The following is an 18,689-nucleotide window of genomic DNA, read 5'->3' as shown; positions in this document are numbered from 1 at the left end:
TTTAACTGGAGCGATCTGACATGCAGTTCTCCTTCATTCAACATGCTATGCAATTCTAAGGTATTTCTACTTTTGCTTTCTTTATTCACAAGTCTTTTGTCCAGGTGCAACAGTCTCTGCTGCTTCACATCCTCCTGGTAGCATACTTCAGTTGCTTTGTGTGTAGCCTTTAGTTTGAAAGTTTGTCACTATAATTGGATAAGCGGATGCCTTTTTTTTGGTTTGCTGGGGCATTAAGGTGCATGCACATTCGTAGTCTTCTGTCACATACAGGTATATATCTGTCTCAGTGGATATAACTTAACGATTAAGTGTGGGTGTGGTGTGCAGGTGTGTGTACGCTGGTGCTGCGTCTTAGTCGGGTGGACATTAACATAATTGGTGGGGTGTGTATGTGGTGTGTTTAATCACTGGACAATTTCGCCCTCTTGGTTCCACGACCATTCAAGCGCCTCCTTGGTGCCCTCTGCTGCTGTTGCTCCTGCTCTTCCTCCCCGCGGCTCTTCCTCTCTCCTCCTCCTCCTCTTCCTCCCCCGTGCTTGTGCCTCTCCCCCTTCTCTTTCTCCTTGTTTGGCTCCACCATGATGTCACCGTGGCGACGGTGGTTGCGCGGGGGGCGGTAACCCAGTGCCCGGCAGTGCTGGCCGAGGTTTCCTGGGTGAATCAGTGCCATCACGTCCTCGTACCAGGGCTGGGTTCCTGCGCTCTGATAGGACGAGCCAGACCAGGCAGCGAGGAGGCGGTTGGCCGAGGGGCTCCAGACGGCGAGGCGGACGGTGACGGCGGTCCAGTGGTAGCCGTGCTCCTCCACCTGGCAGTGGTAGACGCCGCCGTGAGACAGCTCAGCTTGACGAATCAGGACACCTCGCTCGATCACTACCAGCTGGTCACCTGTTACCACCTACAGAGAGAGAGATAGAGAGACGGAGATTAGAGAGGAGAGAGAGAGAAAGAAAGAGAGATCAGATGAATACCGACTGAGTACTTGTGTCTATATTTGGTAGTCTGGGTAATGTCCATAAATTAGAGATGGGGGGATTGTTGATGTGTGTGTGTACCTGGTTTAGTTCAGGACTGTTCTCTCCAGCCTGTTTGTACCAGGTAACGGCAGCGTGTCTGGATCGGGGCAGACACTCCAGGTAGGTGCTGTTGCCCTCGGCAACCATCATCACCCTCTGCTCCGCCTCCACCTGCAGCCCGGCTGAATGAAATCAAGGAGATGTGACGGGTTAGACATCAGATTTATGTTCAATTTTAACTCTATTTTGTGGAGAGAATTGTTTCCATTGCTGTTGCTCTCCTCTCTTTTTTCATCAGTTTATTACTGATTTAATACTTTTGCCCATTAAAATATATTTACTTTGCATATATTTTCAGTGTGTTTCACTCATTTGTGGAGTTTTTCATTATCTGAATGTAAAGCTCCCTCATCACATATTCAATCACATACTTAATAAAAATAAAGAAAAATTGTCTTGAATGCTGTTACTTTGCATATCCTGCATTCATGTTCCATCTGTATTTATATGTGTACCAAACCTTAAACCATATACTATTCGTATATAAGACAATGAGGATAAAAATTGCATGTTCAATAGATTCAAAACATATGTATGACATTAACAGTAATATTAAGTTGTTTGTTTTAAATAGTTAAAGCTCAAGTGTTTGCCTGCCAAAGGTTACACCACGTTGACTGTGTTTATAAGAATGAACCAACACTTTACAGTAAATTAGCTCCTCACCTCCCTGTCTGACACACTGAGTTAGTGGATCTTCGTCCTCTCCTAAGTGACGAGCGTTCCTCCTGCAGAGAAAAAAACATGAAATTACAGTAAACAGTTACAACCTAGTCGCACGAAAGCCTGCAACGCTCATTACACCATGAAATGTGAAGTGTTTGATGTAACAAACAATATATTAACAGTTTTATTTGAATGAAAGTGGGACCAAACAATGTAGTTTATTGTTATAAGTTTGTGGCTCTATAGGAAAAGCCCTGGGGCGATGAAATAAAAAAGCATGAATCCACTTGGGAGCATCAATTTGCTCAGCACATTTCAAGCAAGTCTGCCTTTTGCTTATTGGATTTTGTGTGTGGAAAGTAGAAATGATGGCTAATAGTGATGATGATGGCACCACAGGAAAGGTCTGAATGTCACCAAAACATTATAATTGGCACATTTCATGGAAATATGTCCATTTGTCATACTCTGTAATGGAACCAAGTGTTGTTCGAGTGGAAAAAATGCTTAAAATTTAATCAGAAAGAATCTGAGTTCAGATGTAATGTGAGTCACATTTCAAACTATCAACAAATGTGGTTTAAATCTGATTTGAGAAGATCGATTCCATGTGTTTGTCCTTTGCTATTCAGAGTTGACAGAAAAAAATATTCAGCTTGTCAGATTAGTGTTGTTTGGATGAGCAGATCTAATTTGGTGTTCCTACCTGCGCACGGTGGGCATGTAGGGGCTGCAGGCGTGTCCATCCCAGGTGCAGTATGGATCTCTGGCCAGGCAGCACTCAGCGCAGGCCTGACCGTACAGCTCACACTGGTACAGGCCCAGCTGGGACACACCCTCCCTGGAGCCCACAAACAACCACTGCTGGAGATGGAGGAAAGGAGGGGGGGGGATGAAAGATAGAAATAGAAATGGAGTGGAAGTAGGAAAGAGAAAGACGAAGTGGGAAAGGGATAAATGAGGAAAAGCCGAGAGAGAAAGAGGGCATTCAGTTTGCTCCCGTGAAACAGAGAGACACATTGACAATCAACAGCTAAACCAGAATCATCTTCACTCTGAGTCACACATCTTACTCACAGTGCAACGATGTCAGTGCGTGTGAGTGTGTGTGTGTGCTGTGGTGGTGGTGTGTGAGAAGCATAGGTTGATGCTTGCTTATTATATCTTGGATGCTGTGTATGTCGTGTGTCTGGTTGTGTAAGTGAGGCCCTAAAACTTTTTTTTCATGAAACACAGACTATTTTATAAATGCAAGAGTATTTTGTCGGTCGTGGTGTGATGTGTGTGTAGGAATCTCTTCATTACTGCTCCTGAATGAGGTAAGGTACATAGCAACTGCGTGATGAAGCTGTCCTTTGGAGATACAAGGTGGAGAAGATAGTGATAACGTGTGATGTTGCTGAGTTGTATTGTTGTGTGCTGTGTGTGTGTGTGGGTGTGTGTGTAGGGGAAGTTGGAAGTTTGCAAGTGAGTTCTGTTTCTCTCTCTCTCTCAGCTGTTACCTTTTTCTTTGAGGGAGTGTCAATGGCTGTCACTGGTGATTTGTGCTGTGGAAAGAGGAGAAAAGAAAACTGGGAGAACTGTCGCACTCAAACAGAAATAGGATAGATAGAGATAGATAGGACTAGATAGAGATAGATAGATAGGATTAGATAGATGATGATAAGTAGTAGTGTAGATAGCTAGATGATAGATAGATAGAGAGATAGATAGGCTTAAAAAACAGGGTCAACACATAATGAATCGATTACTAAAGAAAAAATAAGGCTTTTGTTTGAAAATCTTTGGGTGAGGCTGAAAACCACAACAACAGTTTTAAATAATTCAGAGAACTGATCTCATAGTCTGGTAATCAGATATGTTTCCATATCTCATTAAAAGAGTTTCACAAAGCACATACTTTACAATAGAGAGCAGAAAAAAAAACACGGCCTGGTCATTTTCAAAGATATCTCAACCACATCAGTGAGTGTAGTTTTTCTTGCATTTTGTATTTGGGCCTCAGTGGAATTAATATTGGACTGGTTGTCTAACATGATAACTACGTGCAGCTGTAGTACTTGTGTGCTAAATGTGTTTAGAGCCTTGGTACAGATACAAGCTTTGGATGAAAGTGTTTATTACATCATGTGCAATGTGTGTAATACGCTCGCCTTTAAAGGAGCATAGTGTTTTTGCCAGTAGTATCTTCTTAAATACAAAACTCATGCATGCTTTACATTATTGCTGATAATGTCCAGAGCCATTGGTTTCCATTCATTTGCACAAGATATAAAAGGAGACAACACTGTAACTTTTAGATCAAAAAATGTTTGATATTTAAAATAAAAGGGAAATGGATGGAAACCAATGGCTGCATGAAAGGCAGCAGAAATGATTAGCTGTAATGCAAAGTACACAGTAGTCATGTTTATAACAAATGGTCTGAAACATGCAAAACCCTTGGTATGGAGATGACATTATGTTTTGTACAGGAACAGATTGTTGTACCTGAAAGACCTGCAGCTGCTCCAGAGTGACCTCCTGACTCTGACCATGTTCTCTGGGCAGATGGATGGCCTTCAGCACGAGGCCTGAGTCTGCAGAAAAAAACAGAACAAACACTTTATAGTGAAAAAACCTGCACATTGGGGTTAAAACAGCAACCTACAGGGGAAGGTCCACAGCACACACTCTACCTGTGCCGATGAATAGCACGTCGTAGGTGCCATCGACAGCCTCCACTCTGTCCACCAGCAGTTTGCTGAACTTGTAGTGAACACCCACTCTGACCAGGAGGGGGCGCTCTCCCAGAGGCAGGACATTTTCCTAAAACAGAATTTCATAATCAGAAAATGCAATAAATTACACATGAAATATTAGACAGATTTATTTTATTGAGTATTTGTTCATTCACATTCGTCACTGACGAAGGTTTTGTGTCCCTTTGATGTGGACTGTTTATGTGGCTTATTTCATTTCTCAATTTCATTTAAGAATTTGGACAAAAACAGAGAAAGGTTGCTTGACCCCACAATCAAATTAAATTAGATCTGTGTAATTTAATAATGTGAAATATCAGCTGAACCTGCAGCAGCGGGTGAGTCCTGCTGAAGAAGATGACGTCGTCAGGATACTCTCTGGTCGAGCTGTAACTTCCATAGGTACTGCTGGGACACTGAGAGGAAGAGGAAGAAATAAATATGAATGTTTGTGGCGTAATTTAACTTAAAAAAAAACTCATACTGGAATGAAATTATGGTGCCTTATTTTGTTGAATTGTCTGGCTTTGTCCCAATATAAAGAGCGTAGCTATCAACGTGTTTACTTCTGTATGACTACAAACAGTCAACTCACTAGTTCGCTAAGACGATTACCAATTGAATGAACAAAGGAGAGAGTATTAACTTACAGTTCCGGGTCTGGGGTAGGGCACCTTGCCTGTGAACTCTGCCCACTTATACTGAGGTCCCTCCTTATGCAGGAAGTTTCCCTTGAAAGCCCTAACCACGTCCTCCATTCGGTAAACGCACACTGCTGATCCATTCAGGATATCACTGAGGATAGACCAGGCAGAAAGAAGGAGAACTGTCATTCATCACAGTCAGACTCAAATGATCTTTCCATCCGTTATTCCTCCAGCGTGCATGAATAAAAACATAATCTGAGTGTGTCTTTGATGATTTCACTTGATGAGTTGCAATAGTCTTAAAGCAGTAAATTAAGTAAGAAAGTGATGTACTGCATGAAGAGCTGTAAGTCATTGTGGCTTTTCAGCTTGAACGCATCAATTCACTGAATGTACTCCAAACCAAAGTTCAGCCTGGATGAATGCGCTGCTTTCAGCACGCCAGTCCCGACCGCAACACATCCCATCCACTGTAGTTAAGATCATGGTTAGGATTTTGGCTGAGTGTATGTGAGTTAAAGATTCCAGAGTATAATGGGCAGAGTTGCAAGAAAACACTGTGTTGTGATGTATCATGGTGGTTTCCTTCAGCTTGCATCTCTGACACATACAGTATGTTTAGTCTAATCTGTCTCTGGATGGAAGCTCTATTTTCTCTCTCAGTTGGTACAGAGTCCCTTTGTGTGACTCAATGGCACTTTTATTCAACCTGAGCATAAAACCGCACCGCTAAAGAATCATCCTTCCTTAGCTTGCGAGGCAGCTGAATTTGCGATATCACAAATTAAAGAGATCATACAAGAATCAATTTCAGCAGACTTCTATGAAGCAGAATCCAGATCAATGGTTTTTATAATTTGAAGAAAATTATAATTAAAATATAAATAGGTCAATTCCAAAATCCAATGAAAAAAGGTTTGTTATACAATACATACATATACCAGTGGGTCCAAATTTTTATGGTTTAACTAAAAAAAAAGCAAATTCAGCGAGTTTGCTTGAATGGTCAGGGTCTCCAGCAAAAGGAGGAATAGAATATTACATTTATCACAATTTTTGGAAGACGGGAACAACAAGGGAGAAATGGGGTTGGCTGTTTTCTGTAATTTATTGAGATCCTAGTTTGATCAGTGTTGACTAGGAAGACTTTCTTATCAATGTATCAGTTGGTTTCCCCCTGATCTATTATCTTCAAAATACTTCACAAGACAAAAGTCATGCTAGCGGTTCTGTGAGGCTCCACAGCAGTTTAAAATGCTAATGTCAGCATGCCAACATTCTCACAAAACACTGACTTTCATAGAGCCTCATTTCATAGAGAATCATTTTGCATAAGAAATCAAAATTAATTAATTATTTAAAACAAATTATTATTATGGGCCGATAATTTATCGGCTGTCATCCAATTAGTGGGGTAATTTATAATGATACACATTTACTATTATTGGTCAGTCATTTATCAGCCCTGATCATTATTGTGCAACCCTACGTATTTTCTAGTTCCAATTTTACCAATCTCAAAATGAATCAGAAAACAGCTGAAAACTGCAGCAACATGTTTCATTTTGTTGTAGAAATATTATCACTAGTGTCTGGCATCTGAGATAACGTGTGACACGCAAGAATCCACACATGTGGACAGAAGGAGCTTAAACTATTCCAAAGAAATTCCTGCCATAACCCTCGTCAGACTAACCAGAGTAAATTCATCACATTTTGTAATTATTTGACCAATTATGTCTGCGATCTTAGATGAAATGCCCAGACAAACAAATAAAGGAAGGTATAAATGAATGAATAAGCAAATAAGTTACCAAGTGAACATAAATATGAATGATAGTGTGAATTAATGAAACTAACGAGCAAAACAACTAATGAATAAACAACAGTTAAATTAAATTCCAATTAAATTAAGAAATAATCAAATGGAAAACAAATAACCGAGGACACATCCTCAGCGTACGCTCTTGACTTCATCACAGGGCACAAAAACGTCTGTGTGTGCGATCATGAGTGTAGCAGGGAGAGAAGTTTCCATTCAGATGAAATGACCTTTCTGCACTCTGCAGTTCTGTGGTTGGGACCCCACCCTGGGTGATGCCTTGGATTTCTATCCATTCCCCGCTGAGATTCCAGACACTTTCCAAAACCCAAAAACAGACCAACTCCCTGCTCCGCCACGCCAAATGTTGTCATACTTCTGCTGCTACTGTAGAGCTCTGGCGTCTGCCTCAGGAACTGGGCTATTCCCAGAACATGTGGTGCCGTCAGTACGTTTGGAGAAAATTAGAAACTGCAGGCTTTTTTAGATTTTAACTCACTTGCTCATTTGTTCTGGCTTTTCCTCAATTTATTTTTCCCCTCATTTTTTCCCTGCCAGTGCTTCCTTTTCAGTCTGAGTATTGTATTTGTTCACCTGTTATCTGTCTTTCAGAGAGGCAGTCTTAATGAGAGCCTGTCTCCCTGAATATCAGTCTTTTTCCTATCCATCTGTCAGTCTTTAAGTGTCTGTCTGCCTTCTGTCGTATTTTCTTCCAGAAAGAGCAGAAAAAAATGTTTTTCTCTCCCTCTCTGTTATTACCTTCTCTTACCAAGATGCGAGCAAATTACTATTTTGCAGAAACTAACAGAAAGCATATTGGTCTATGGGCTCTAATCAAACCCATCTCAGCGCTGCTTCATATTTTCCATGTTTTGTAATGGCTTTTAATAAAGTTTAACATGAAAATTGTATTTGTCTTCATGTTCTATTTATTTTTTCTCAATTTCTCAAAACCTCAGAGTTTGTTTATAGTCTCTTTAAAGACATCTCAATGATTAAAAAGAAAATACATGGAAAACAGGGAATCCAGGCAATAGAAAGACTTCACAGCTACAGTAGCTTCTGACTGAATGTTGCCATATTTCCATAAACCATCATGTTGAGGAGTGTCTGTGTTTTTGTGTGAGGAAAATATGATATAAACTCTAGCCTCTCCCTTCCTACGCATACACACACATGCTAGTGACTGTGTCACAGTCCGAGCACCACTGATGATGACAATGAAATGATGAAATGATGATGAAGGGTCATATGAGCCCCATTTTGTTAACATGAATGAATGTGTTTCATTCATGAGTCACAGTGTGATGCTGGACGAAGGACCCTGCCCTGCGGCCTCTGTGACGCTTCACATTACAGTGTGACACATTACAGTGTGACATAGAGCAAATAAATGTAATGTAATTCACATCATGTCACAGATCGGCTGTGTTTGAATCCCATCACTACGAAACATAATACAGGACAATGTGGTAGCTGATTGGTTCAGTGTTTGAAGACCAAATTAAATGTAGCTATTTTACACCTGTTTCATATGTAATTCACAAACGCTGTTTCTATATATTGTATATAAACTATTACTTTCTCAATGTCTGTCTGTCAAAATGGCATGTTTACTTTTAAATGAATGATCCGTCTTTCTGTTAACTAACTAAACTACTAAACTAAACTAAAACCTCACAATTGCCTCCACTGTCACTACACGTGTAGTTTAATTTACTGCTGTGATATTACATGGTTTTTAGATATTGCATTTCCTTTAAACTTTTAAACACTTAAAGGTCCACAGAAGAACGAATTGTGCAAAGTTTGATTTTATTTAAAAGTGAATTAGTAACAAAAAATCTTTTTCGTCTTTTTCATTTGTTTATTTTTTGTTAATCATGACTCTTTATTTTCAGGAAATCATATTCAGAATAATTCATGTAGTATAAATGTTCATCACATTTACATCTTTAAGGCTCCTAGTAGCTCATCTGAAACTGTTGGGGGTTAAGTACTCTACTTTGTAATTCTTTTTTTGCTGTACTGTAATGTAATGTAGAACAGAGCAGCGGAGGGAGATGTCGGGACAAGAAATGGAGTCAGGAGCAGGAGTCGGAGTGCGAACTTGGAAAGTAATTCAATGTGCTTGACGTTTGACGGGGAGTTGCTGGAAAAAGTGAATCTTGACTATGTGTGATACAAGGTGAGGCCATATGAAAGATGTTTCCACTGTCAGGAGTATGGACTGCAGCATGTAGAGGAGTCAGAAGATGTGGAACATACACTGAAGCTGCTTAAGAGAGCGGCGACAGTGAAATGGTGTTACTGCAAAGTGAACAGGAGCAGAAAAAGAATGGAGCTGACCAGAATATCTGCATGGACAAAAAAAATATTTTTGGCACTCATTGCCATGGTCATAAATTGTGCTTTTGAGAATCAGAAAGGATTAAAATGGTGCTGGACGCTGCTAGGAGTGTTCTTGGATGCTGAAGACATACTGAGGGAAGGATCTGCACTATTTCAGACTAGCTCTTGGTTATAAAATGGACAATGTCATGAATGGAATCACTTTGGGTGGATGCTGTAAATAACTTGCAGTGTAAAACTGTTAAAATCCAGTAGTTTGTGGTAAGGCGACGCTTACGGATGCCAACCGCCATAAAACTCCACATAAGAAGCAGAAGAAGCAGAAGAAGAAGAGCTGCTAAGCCTATATATGCAGGGCTTGTTAATCAATACCAATGACTTAATTCATTTTTTTCACTATGAACAATCTCTGTAGGAAAGAAAACTCCACCCAGTGGAAATTCAAGACACTCCCAGGGCCTCCCACCCTGCACCATACTGGCATTTTCACAGTTTACAAAGTACCATTTATAGCCACTACAGTATTTTCCCATCCCATTCTCTGCTTTACAGAGGTACATACCTTGAAGTGGTAAACAGGCCGTAGATGAGAGGGTTCTTCTTGTCTTTCCCATGGAGGATAAAGATGTCCTCTGGATTGAGAAAACAAGGAAAAGGAGAGAGAGATGAGGAAAAGGAGAAGAAGGAGACAAAGAGGTAAAACACGAGTTGAGCCAGAGTAAAAAATCATATCAGTGTCTGAACTACTCGAGAAGTTTTGATTAGTGTTGCACAGGTTTGTGTAAACTGTATGTGTGTATGTCTGTGTGCATCAATCAGTCTGACTGTGTGACTAATAGCATCGGGCATGCTGGCAGCATGGCTGACTGGCTGCTTGTAATGAAACTGTAGCCATTAATAACCAGCCACAGTGGGAGAGCTGAGCGCCGGGTCCGCCACAGGAGAACAACACCTGCTGTCACGCTCACACTAACACCACACCTCAGTCTTCACTCCTCATTTCAAACACAGCGGATCACAACATATGATACATCTTTCTCACGTCGGTGTTGTGCTGACTACCGTCCCTCACGCAGCGCAATCAGGTGGAGTGTGGATTTTAGCCCTCTCCATCTGTCTGCCTTATAAACCTGATATCTCAGACACCACTGGTTCCAAACGCTGGAGTTGAAGAAATTATGGATTTTGAAATGGTGTTGTAGCAGTTAAGAAATCATACTGATTGGCCTTAGATATATCAAACACAAACTGTTTGATGTTTGCATCGTAGCTTTTAAAATAAATGACAAACTTGGTACAATAGCAACATCCTGGACCTGGTCAGAGTCAATCAACTACAGCTCTGGCCAAAGCGAATTGACTCAAAACCATCACACAAAGCTAGTCCATCAAAATGAAACATGTTTTTGTTAATGTTGGTAGACTCACTCCTAATCACTGTAATTTTAAAATGCCAGATTACAGTGGAAATGAAGCATGTCATAAATAGATGAAAATATTAATGAACACACTGACAGAAAAACAAACAAACAGATGGCGGGAGTCAGGAGACCAAGACTGTCTCTAATTTACAAACTCACAAACAAACAAAATGAATTAATGTTTGAACATATGTAACTGAGAGAAAGCTCCACAGTCTGGTGCAGCATTCCTGATTCCTTTCATTGCAGTCCAGTTGACACAGTCATAAAGTCATCCTCACAAATCCCGCTGATTGGTCGAATCACAGCACACGTCCACATTTTATACTTCTAACTCTCCAACTCTGAGCTGAGTTCTTATGTTTAAAAACAGCACTGATGAACGGTGTTGAAATGTTCATCACAGTTAATCAGACTTCCAGTGTTGCTCATCGTTGTATAATTCAGTTGTCTACTGTCACAGCACAGGCGAGGACTATATTTTCACAGTTTATTTAAATAACAATAAATCAAAGGTTTTTTTGTTTTGCGACCTTTGTCTCAGATAAGAGTTGGGAATGTTTTTTATCATCATATCACATCAGTAGAGAACAGAGCCCTTTGTTTCGTGTGCGGCATGCTGCGATAATCTATAAATACATGACTCGGCTCCCAGCGTACGGTGGGACAAAAGTCTGAGAAACTCTTTAAAAAGGCTTTACTCGGAAAGTACTCAGGTTGATGTTGACATACAAAAAGTTTGCAGCAATAAAGGTTGGAAAAGGATGTTTTGGATGAGCTCTACGTGTCGCTGCCTTTATTCTACTCTCCTCTCATTTCTTCTTCCCACGATGAGGCAGAGATGTTGTTGCGGTATCAGAGACAGCGAAGCGTATCACTGTTCCCACATTCCCGTCGTTCCTGCTGCTTCAGGTGGCCTCCGTGGAACTACAGCCCTGCAGGAAGTCTAATCTCATCTCATCACACACACACACACACACACACACACACACACACAAAGTCACACAAACGCTTGCCACACGCAGTGACAGATTCTGAAGCACATACACGTCTAACAAAGAGAAATAAAGTATGTCCACATGCATGCGCCTACACACACCTACACACACACACAAATGTATAACTGCAGGGACCAAAGCATACACATGAACACACACACACACTGTATAGACACACACAATGAGTAAGCCCCTCAGGGCAGAGCAGAGAGGACTGTGGGTAGTCTGCAGCCTGCAGCGTACACATTGCTCACTCCCTTATTTAATATATCACTCCTTCATTATTAAGTTTTTTTAGTGCTTCCTTTTTTTCCCTCTTCCTGCTTTTAAATTTACAATGCAGATGTCTCATTTGAGCTCTTACTTCTGTTTCTGTCCTCTATCGCTCCTTACCATATTTTACTCATACAGTATATCATCCCTCCATCTTTTTTTTTCCACCTCCTGTCCACTTTTCTTATCACATCTAGCTAGTTTTCTTTTCTGCTCACATCATCCAAAGAATGCCCCTCTCTCTTCAGCTCCTTTCATTAATCAAAACCTTTATCATCTCTCCATTTTCTTTTTTCTCTCCCCTTCTACGTGCCTCAAAGTTTTTTTTTAATGTCAGTTTTACTTTATTACTCTGGATGATATATGTGCTGTTGGGTGAACTCTTTCATCCAACGCAGTTCAAAGTTTTTTTCCAAGGAAGGGATGAGCCAGAGTCAAAAGAAGGGCATCAGAAGATTTACATCTCAACCTGTACAGCTGAGTTTTATGGCAGCCTGGTGGAAGCCATTTCAGTACAGATAAAGGATAGACTCCCTTTAAACCTGGTCGGAACATGTTTAGCAGGTGATCGGATTGTGATCAGATAAATAGTTAGAATTCATATGTAAGTGTACCCAAATAGGCAATAAACCTCTAATCATCCAGCCCACATCCAGAGAGGTGGTCAGAGCCATATATGGCCTCGTCGCCGCCTGCAGGACGCATGTTAGGGCTGTGGAATGGTAAATAAACCTTTATGTGAAGAGGTGAAGACGAAAACAAGATAGTTTATACAGATACTTGTTACAGTAAACTGGGACCTAGGCCACCTAAGACAAAGGTAAAATAAGCCCTGATTTGGTCATTTGCAGATCAAAAGACATCTAGACACACAGGTTCAAATTGGGTTAAATTTGGTTTTTAGGTCACATAAAGTTGCTTTTGTGCAGAACAACTTACAACAAAATCAACAAAACTATTAAATCAAGCCATTTTAGTGATAGCTTAAGTAACTTAACTTAACTAGGTAAAATAAGAAGCTTTAATGGTTACTCCAGAACAGACACAAAAGTCGTGGCACACTGTCTTGTCTAAGGATGCTAATCTACTCACAGTGATAACGCTGATGTTTGGCACATATAATGTTTACCATGTTAACAATCTTAGTTTGGGATTGATGGGAACGTCCTTAGTTTTTCAGTTATCTGATTATAAACCAAAGTCGTACAGAAATACTGACCTGATGAAAAGAAAATAGAACTAAATGAAACGTTAAAGGATCATCAAAGTCAATACAATTCATCCTGAGGGGGACATGAATGTCTTTTTCATGGTAATCCTTCTAGCACTTGTCGAGATATTTTGCTGGATAAGGGAAAACTTCGACCAGCTAGAGGCGCCAGATGTTTCATCCTGTGGGCACCATAATTGTCTGTACTACAATCCATTCAATAGTTTAGAAATATTTCAGTCTGGAACAAGTTGGACCAACCGACCAATCAACAGTCTTATAATACTCCAAAACCAAGTAAAAACCTGCAAACCACTTGCTGGGAAAAGAAAGAGAAATCCAATTTTACTGTGTATAACAAAGTGTTGTGTTTTAAAGCCTGTGTTAAAGGTAATATATACTCAGTTCAGTGTTGAAAAAGTACAGCCTAAAACTCTATACAAACTTTGGTGAAACACTGTAGGGAAAAACTCTGAATCCCTGCCTTCTGCTTGAAAGTTAGTCAGTCTCTCTTTCTTCTCAGCACCTCACTGTGCATTCAGCTTCATGAAAACATAGTTAAACTTTGGAAGACGCAGCCAGAACAACATTTGTCTTTTCAGACTTTGAAGAAGTCTGAAAAAGTTATTTACAGCTCAGCTTGGCAAAAATTCGCTCTTATCGCTGTGTGACAAGTTTAAATCCTGACTGATTTAGTGCCGTTCCACCTCGCTTCTACACCTCTCTCGTCTGTTTGATTTATTAAAGTGTAGTGACTTTAATGTCATTAATCTTTTACAGGGGAGGAAAAGCAAAACACACACACATTCATCACAAACACTGAGTGCAGGAAATTTGAGATCAATCAGCTTCTTCCTACAAAATCTGACCAGGTAAGAAAGGAGTGCAGATGTAATAAAACATGTAAAAGAGAGCGTTTTAATCATCTTGCAGTCATAGGAAACATCTTCATGTCTTCTTTCCCTTTGTCCCCTTTTTTAATCTTTTAACCACATCTTCTTTCTCTTTCTCTGTCAGACAGCTGGCCACCATCTTATACTAACAGTAATCCCTCGTTCTGAGCTGATTTTCTTTGTCTCCCTTTCAATCTTCTTCCCTCCTTTTCTCTCTGTCTCTTTATCTGTTCATCAGGTGCTCATCCTCCCCCGACCCCTCCCTTTCTGCTCAAATCCACCTGGACGTCCCGTGATACCTCTGGGCGTCTCTCATTCTCTTTGTTTCTCACTAATGCCGTCCCTTCCCAGTCTCTATCCCTCCCTCCCGCTATCTCTCCATCCCTCCATCTCCACGTCCATCTGTCTGTCTGGCCTATTTTTCTCCGGAGGATTGTTCTTGTGTCTTCTTCTCTAAACAAAAAGCGGCGGTGCTCCCCTGAGGCTAGATAGTCTTGTCTAGCCCGCAGACCTGCAGCAGCAGCCCCTATCTTCCTCCTCCTCCTCCTCCTCCTAATTGTCTGGCCATTGCCCCCCAGGCGAACACCACTCTCCTCCTCATTTCTTTGCTCTTCCCTCTTTCCCTCCCTCCCTGTCCAGCCACCCTGAATGCCAATATCCACCTCCTCCCTCCTCCCCCCTTTGTCATCTTCCTGACCACACTCCCTGCCTTTATTTCCTCCTCGCCATCTTACAGTCATTTGCCAATAATAGCCCTGCCTCCATCTTGTCTGGTTCTTTAACCCCTTCAGCTATTGGCCCTATTCCTTCAGCTCCACCTTTCTCTGTGGCACACCCCCCCTCCAGCCACTGCGGTTATCCCCATCTTGATGTCTCTTTCAATTTTAACATTTATGTCCAGACTGAGATATCCATTTGGAAGACCGCTTCTCTTACCAAGGTGGCAATGAATGACTTTATTTTATTTTATTTCCTTGTCTGGATGCCTTTTTGTTTACTGACCAAATCTTAATCATATTAATGAACATATTATATGTAGCATTTTGGAAGGACTCTTACATCCACATAGACAACAAATATTATCTGAAATATCTTCCTTAAATACCTTTTAAAGGCTGGGAATCCAGCCAGCAATAATATGGCACAAAACCAATCATTTACATTAAGCAGGCTATAACTTTTGAAAAGTTTCATATTCTGCTTTACAAAGTAAAATTTGTAAAAATCCATAACTTCTGCCCTCTGCCTCTCATTTTCACATTTCCACCACACCTCCTCCTTGTTGTGTATTCCTCCCTCCTCCTCCCTCCCCTCACTCTGCACCTCACTATCTGCTCCATCCTTCCCCATTAACCTCATTCCCTTCCTTCTCTCATACCCCATCAGCCCTCACACCCTTTTAGCTTCACTTCACCTCACTCATTCCCTCCATGTCCTTTGAGGAAAAATGCCCTTTGTCTGTCTGTAGTATTTCCTGGTACATGAATATCACCACCCCTTCCCTCTGGTTTTGTCCTTCTCCTCACCTTCTTTCTATCCATTGCACCATTTTTTTTATTTCACCTCCTCCATCATCAGCACTTAAGCTAATTTTCTACACTGTGGAGAATACTGCCGATTATCAGTGAGGACCTTTCTTAGATTCAAAACGTGCTCTGTTCATGCCTACCCTTCTAGATTTCTGAACTAATTGGCCATCTTATTCTTCTTTATATAGTGAAAATGTGACTTCCCTTGTGTCACTTTCATTCCACCGTTAGCTCAAGGGGAATAGGAAACCAGTGGCAGAGGGGAGGCAGTGGCAATTTCCACTTTAGAAGTCTTAAATAACTTTTAAATACCAGCCACACCTGATATATTCTCCTAATTTTTCCTTTTTAATTTCCTCCTGAGGACCATCCCTCTCCACCATCCTTTTCTTCATCACCTACCTCATCCTCTGTTTCTCACTTTCTTTTCTTTTCCTTCCCTGAAACCAAATTTATTTCCTCTACCTAATTGGCTCTTCTCCCTCTCCTTTACCACCTTTTCGTTCACAGTGTTGGAGCAATAACATTTTAACAGCAGCTTCTACTCATCTTCTTTCCTCCCTCCCTTCTATTTATCTCCTCTGTTCCCCCTTTTGATAAACTGGGCTTCCAACCAAGTATTTTCACACAAACTATGATGGATTAGAAAGGCTCAATGGAGGCGTCAAAACATGATTAATTCTGCTCAGTATCACAAAACATGTTTTCATACCGACTTTAAACAGAAAGTGTTTTTGTTGATGAGGTAATTAAGCAGTAAATAGTGGAAAAGCATTTGTCAGATTAATCTGACAGGGTTGGGCGTCCTGGTGGCTCAGTCGTGTAATATGGACTAAAACATTAGCTCCTGGTCCTGCTCTCTTTTTTGGTCTCTCTCTATTATTCTATAGTGCCGCAAAGATGGTACAATCATCACAAAGAAAGGTTCAGTTTTGGAGTAAAACAAAAGTGGTTTCGATTAAAGAATGTGGTCCATTACTTCAGAAATGTCACACGTGTGACATTTCTGAGAAGTAAGTACCATCATGTAAGTACCATCATGGTCGCAGGATCAACAGAGTGCAACAAAGGGCATTTTTTCCAAGACGAACAAGACATATGTGAACATTATCAAACATCACTGCCACTGAACAACAAGAGTGTCAATTATTTAAAAAAAAACTGATTCCACCTTTTTTTTTCATTAAAATAAAATTCCATGTGTTTTTTATACAAACATCTTCTGGTTATGCCTTTAATATTCTTCAAACAACACATATTAAGACTGATCACTGAATCAGTCAGCACAGAGAAAATGAGCTTCAATGGTACAAAAGCCTTAAAGCCAAGTCCCAGGTAAAATTATTTCATCTTAATGACCGATTTTATTTGCCAGCAAGTTGTAATCTTAAATAATTCGGTTTTCTGAAAATATATGGCTTGGTGAGATGGGTGTTTTTTGCTGTGTTGAAACACACTGAGGTTGGTTTATTTGTTGTAGCATTTCAAATTTATTTACAGGTATATTTATCACATTTGTATTTACCAACTCATTCATGGCTGTATTCGCATCCAAACAATCTGTAACCTTCTTCTTTCTCATCTTTCCTTCATCCTCAAGGCTCCCTCTTTTCTTTACACATGTTTCAATTTATCTGGCAAATCCTTTCTCTCTGGCCTTCACAGACTTTACTTCATTATACTGAGTTATTGTGAAGAGGACAGTCTTCATGTTCTTCATCTTCCCTCCACATTATATTGTATCATATTTATTCAGATGTAGCACTCGTGTCAGTACAGTCCCAGACTGCTCCAGTGACATCCTTCCAAACATAAATACTCTTTCTTTTTCCTGTATACTTTCCTGTTTTCATCTTCCTCCATCTTTTCCTTTCCAGCATTAGCGGGTGATGTAGTGAGAAGAATATGGGTGCTGTCTTATGTCTGGAACTTTTAAGACAGACAGAAATAGATGGTGAAAATGCCTGAAAATACCTCAGTGTCTCTGGTGTCATGACACTGGGTCCGGCCACAGATGGCGGTTTGTCTCCAGCTCCAAAACCTCATAACATGACTCTCCCCCCATAACAACAACAACCACAACAGGGACAACAGCAGTGAATCCTTTCCTGTGAGCGGGACTCTGAGTTATTTCAGCTTGAATAGGCAGCAGGAAAAACGTCTGTCTTCCACAAACCACTTCCATTCCACTGTTTGGTTTTTGAATAATTGTGGTTCAATGAGGCTCGACTTATATATTTCCACAACAAGTGACACTGACAACAAGAGCAAGACACACTAACAGTGAGGCTTATGGACGTGAAAGCAGCCTCTAAAACTTCAGGCACAACAACAACTGAACAATAAAATAAAAGCAATCCTTTGTCATGAGTCAGTCCATATGGCTATCACGGGCCAGATGCTCTGTTCAGAACAAAGCCAATAGTGAGTTAGTCCCAAAACTTGATCATGTCTGCAACTACAAAAATACACTTAAAGAGAGAGAGATGAATAAACTATTTACAAATCCTCCAGATTAAAAGACAAAGACAACATTATTTTTCTGTGCCTACTGTAACATATAACAGTATTGGCTTCATTATTATCGGCAGTATTTATCTACTGTATTATTTGGGCAGTTTAAGAGGGATTTGTCCCAAACGGTACTAAATCCTTTTCACCTGTGAAAACAGCAAGTGTCACAGCAGACAAGATGTGAACCCAAACACTGCTGCTTTTTGTGCCATATTTTGTGAACACACAGGCACACACTTGCACGCCTTGATACCTTTCAAGGTTTCATTTGAACTCAGTTGATTGATTTCCTTCTTGTTTTTTGTAACTCAGCACCCTCAAAATGTCAGCAAAATTCAATTACTGTAAACTTTTAACCCACATACACTCACACACGTCCAGGTGGTATCCACTGTCCTGCTGCTATGAAGGACCCGCAGACTGTCAGCGGTTTATGGGATTTGTAGTGTTTCTAGGTGGTTAAGCATGGCATAAACACAACACTGACAGCATTCTTAACCTGATGGGTTCATCTCCTGTATAAGGGTTTGTGGTTTTGTGTGTG

General features: G+C 40.6%; 1 protein-coding gene across 1 annotated transcript in view; it reads right to left on the bottom strand.

Moving 5' to 3' along the window:
• sema3h (sema domain, immunoglobulin domain (Ig), short basic domain, secreted, (semaphorin) 3H) overlaps positions 1-18,689 on the bottom strand; it is a 52,634-nt gene that overhangs the window by 2,829 nt on the left and 31,116 nt on the right. Inside the window, exons 9-18 of the mRNA XM_035657195.1 lie at positions 9,870-9,939; positions 5,137-5,281; positions 4,813-4,902; positions 4,424-4,553; positions 4,236-4,324; positions 3,248-3,292; positions 2,452-2,609; positions 1,746-1,807; positions 1,059-1,201; positions 529-901 (exon numbers count right to left, since the gene is read on the bottom strand). Coding sequence (XP_035513088.1) covers positions 529-901; positions 1,059-1,201; positions 1,746-1,807; positions 2,452-2,609; positions 3,248-3,292; positions 4,236-4,324; positions 4,424-4,553; positions 4,813-4,902; positions 5,137-5,281; positions 9,870-9,939 — 1,305 coding nt within the window. The remainder of the gene's footprint in view (positions 1-528; positions 902-1,058; positions 1,202-1,745; positions 1,808-2,451; positions 2,610-3,247; positions 3,293-4,235; positions 4,325-4,423; positions 4,554-4,812; positions 4,903-5,136; positions 5,282-9,869; positions 9,940-18,689) is intronic.

The sequence above is a fragment of the Morone saxatilis genome, unplaced genomic scaffold (assembly GCF_004916995.1).
Source record: "Morone saxatilis isolate NCDOM2014 unplaced genomic scaffold, NCSU_SB_2.0 Contig15, whole genome shotgun sequence".
Lineage (NCBI taxonomy): Eukaryota > Metazoa > Chordata > Actinopteri > Moronidae > Morone > Morone saxatilis.
Note: the sequence above shows the minus strand (reverse complement) of the source record. Positions and strands in the feature narration are given on the sequence as shown.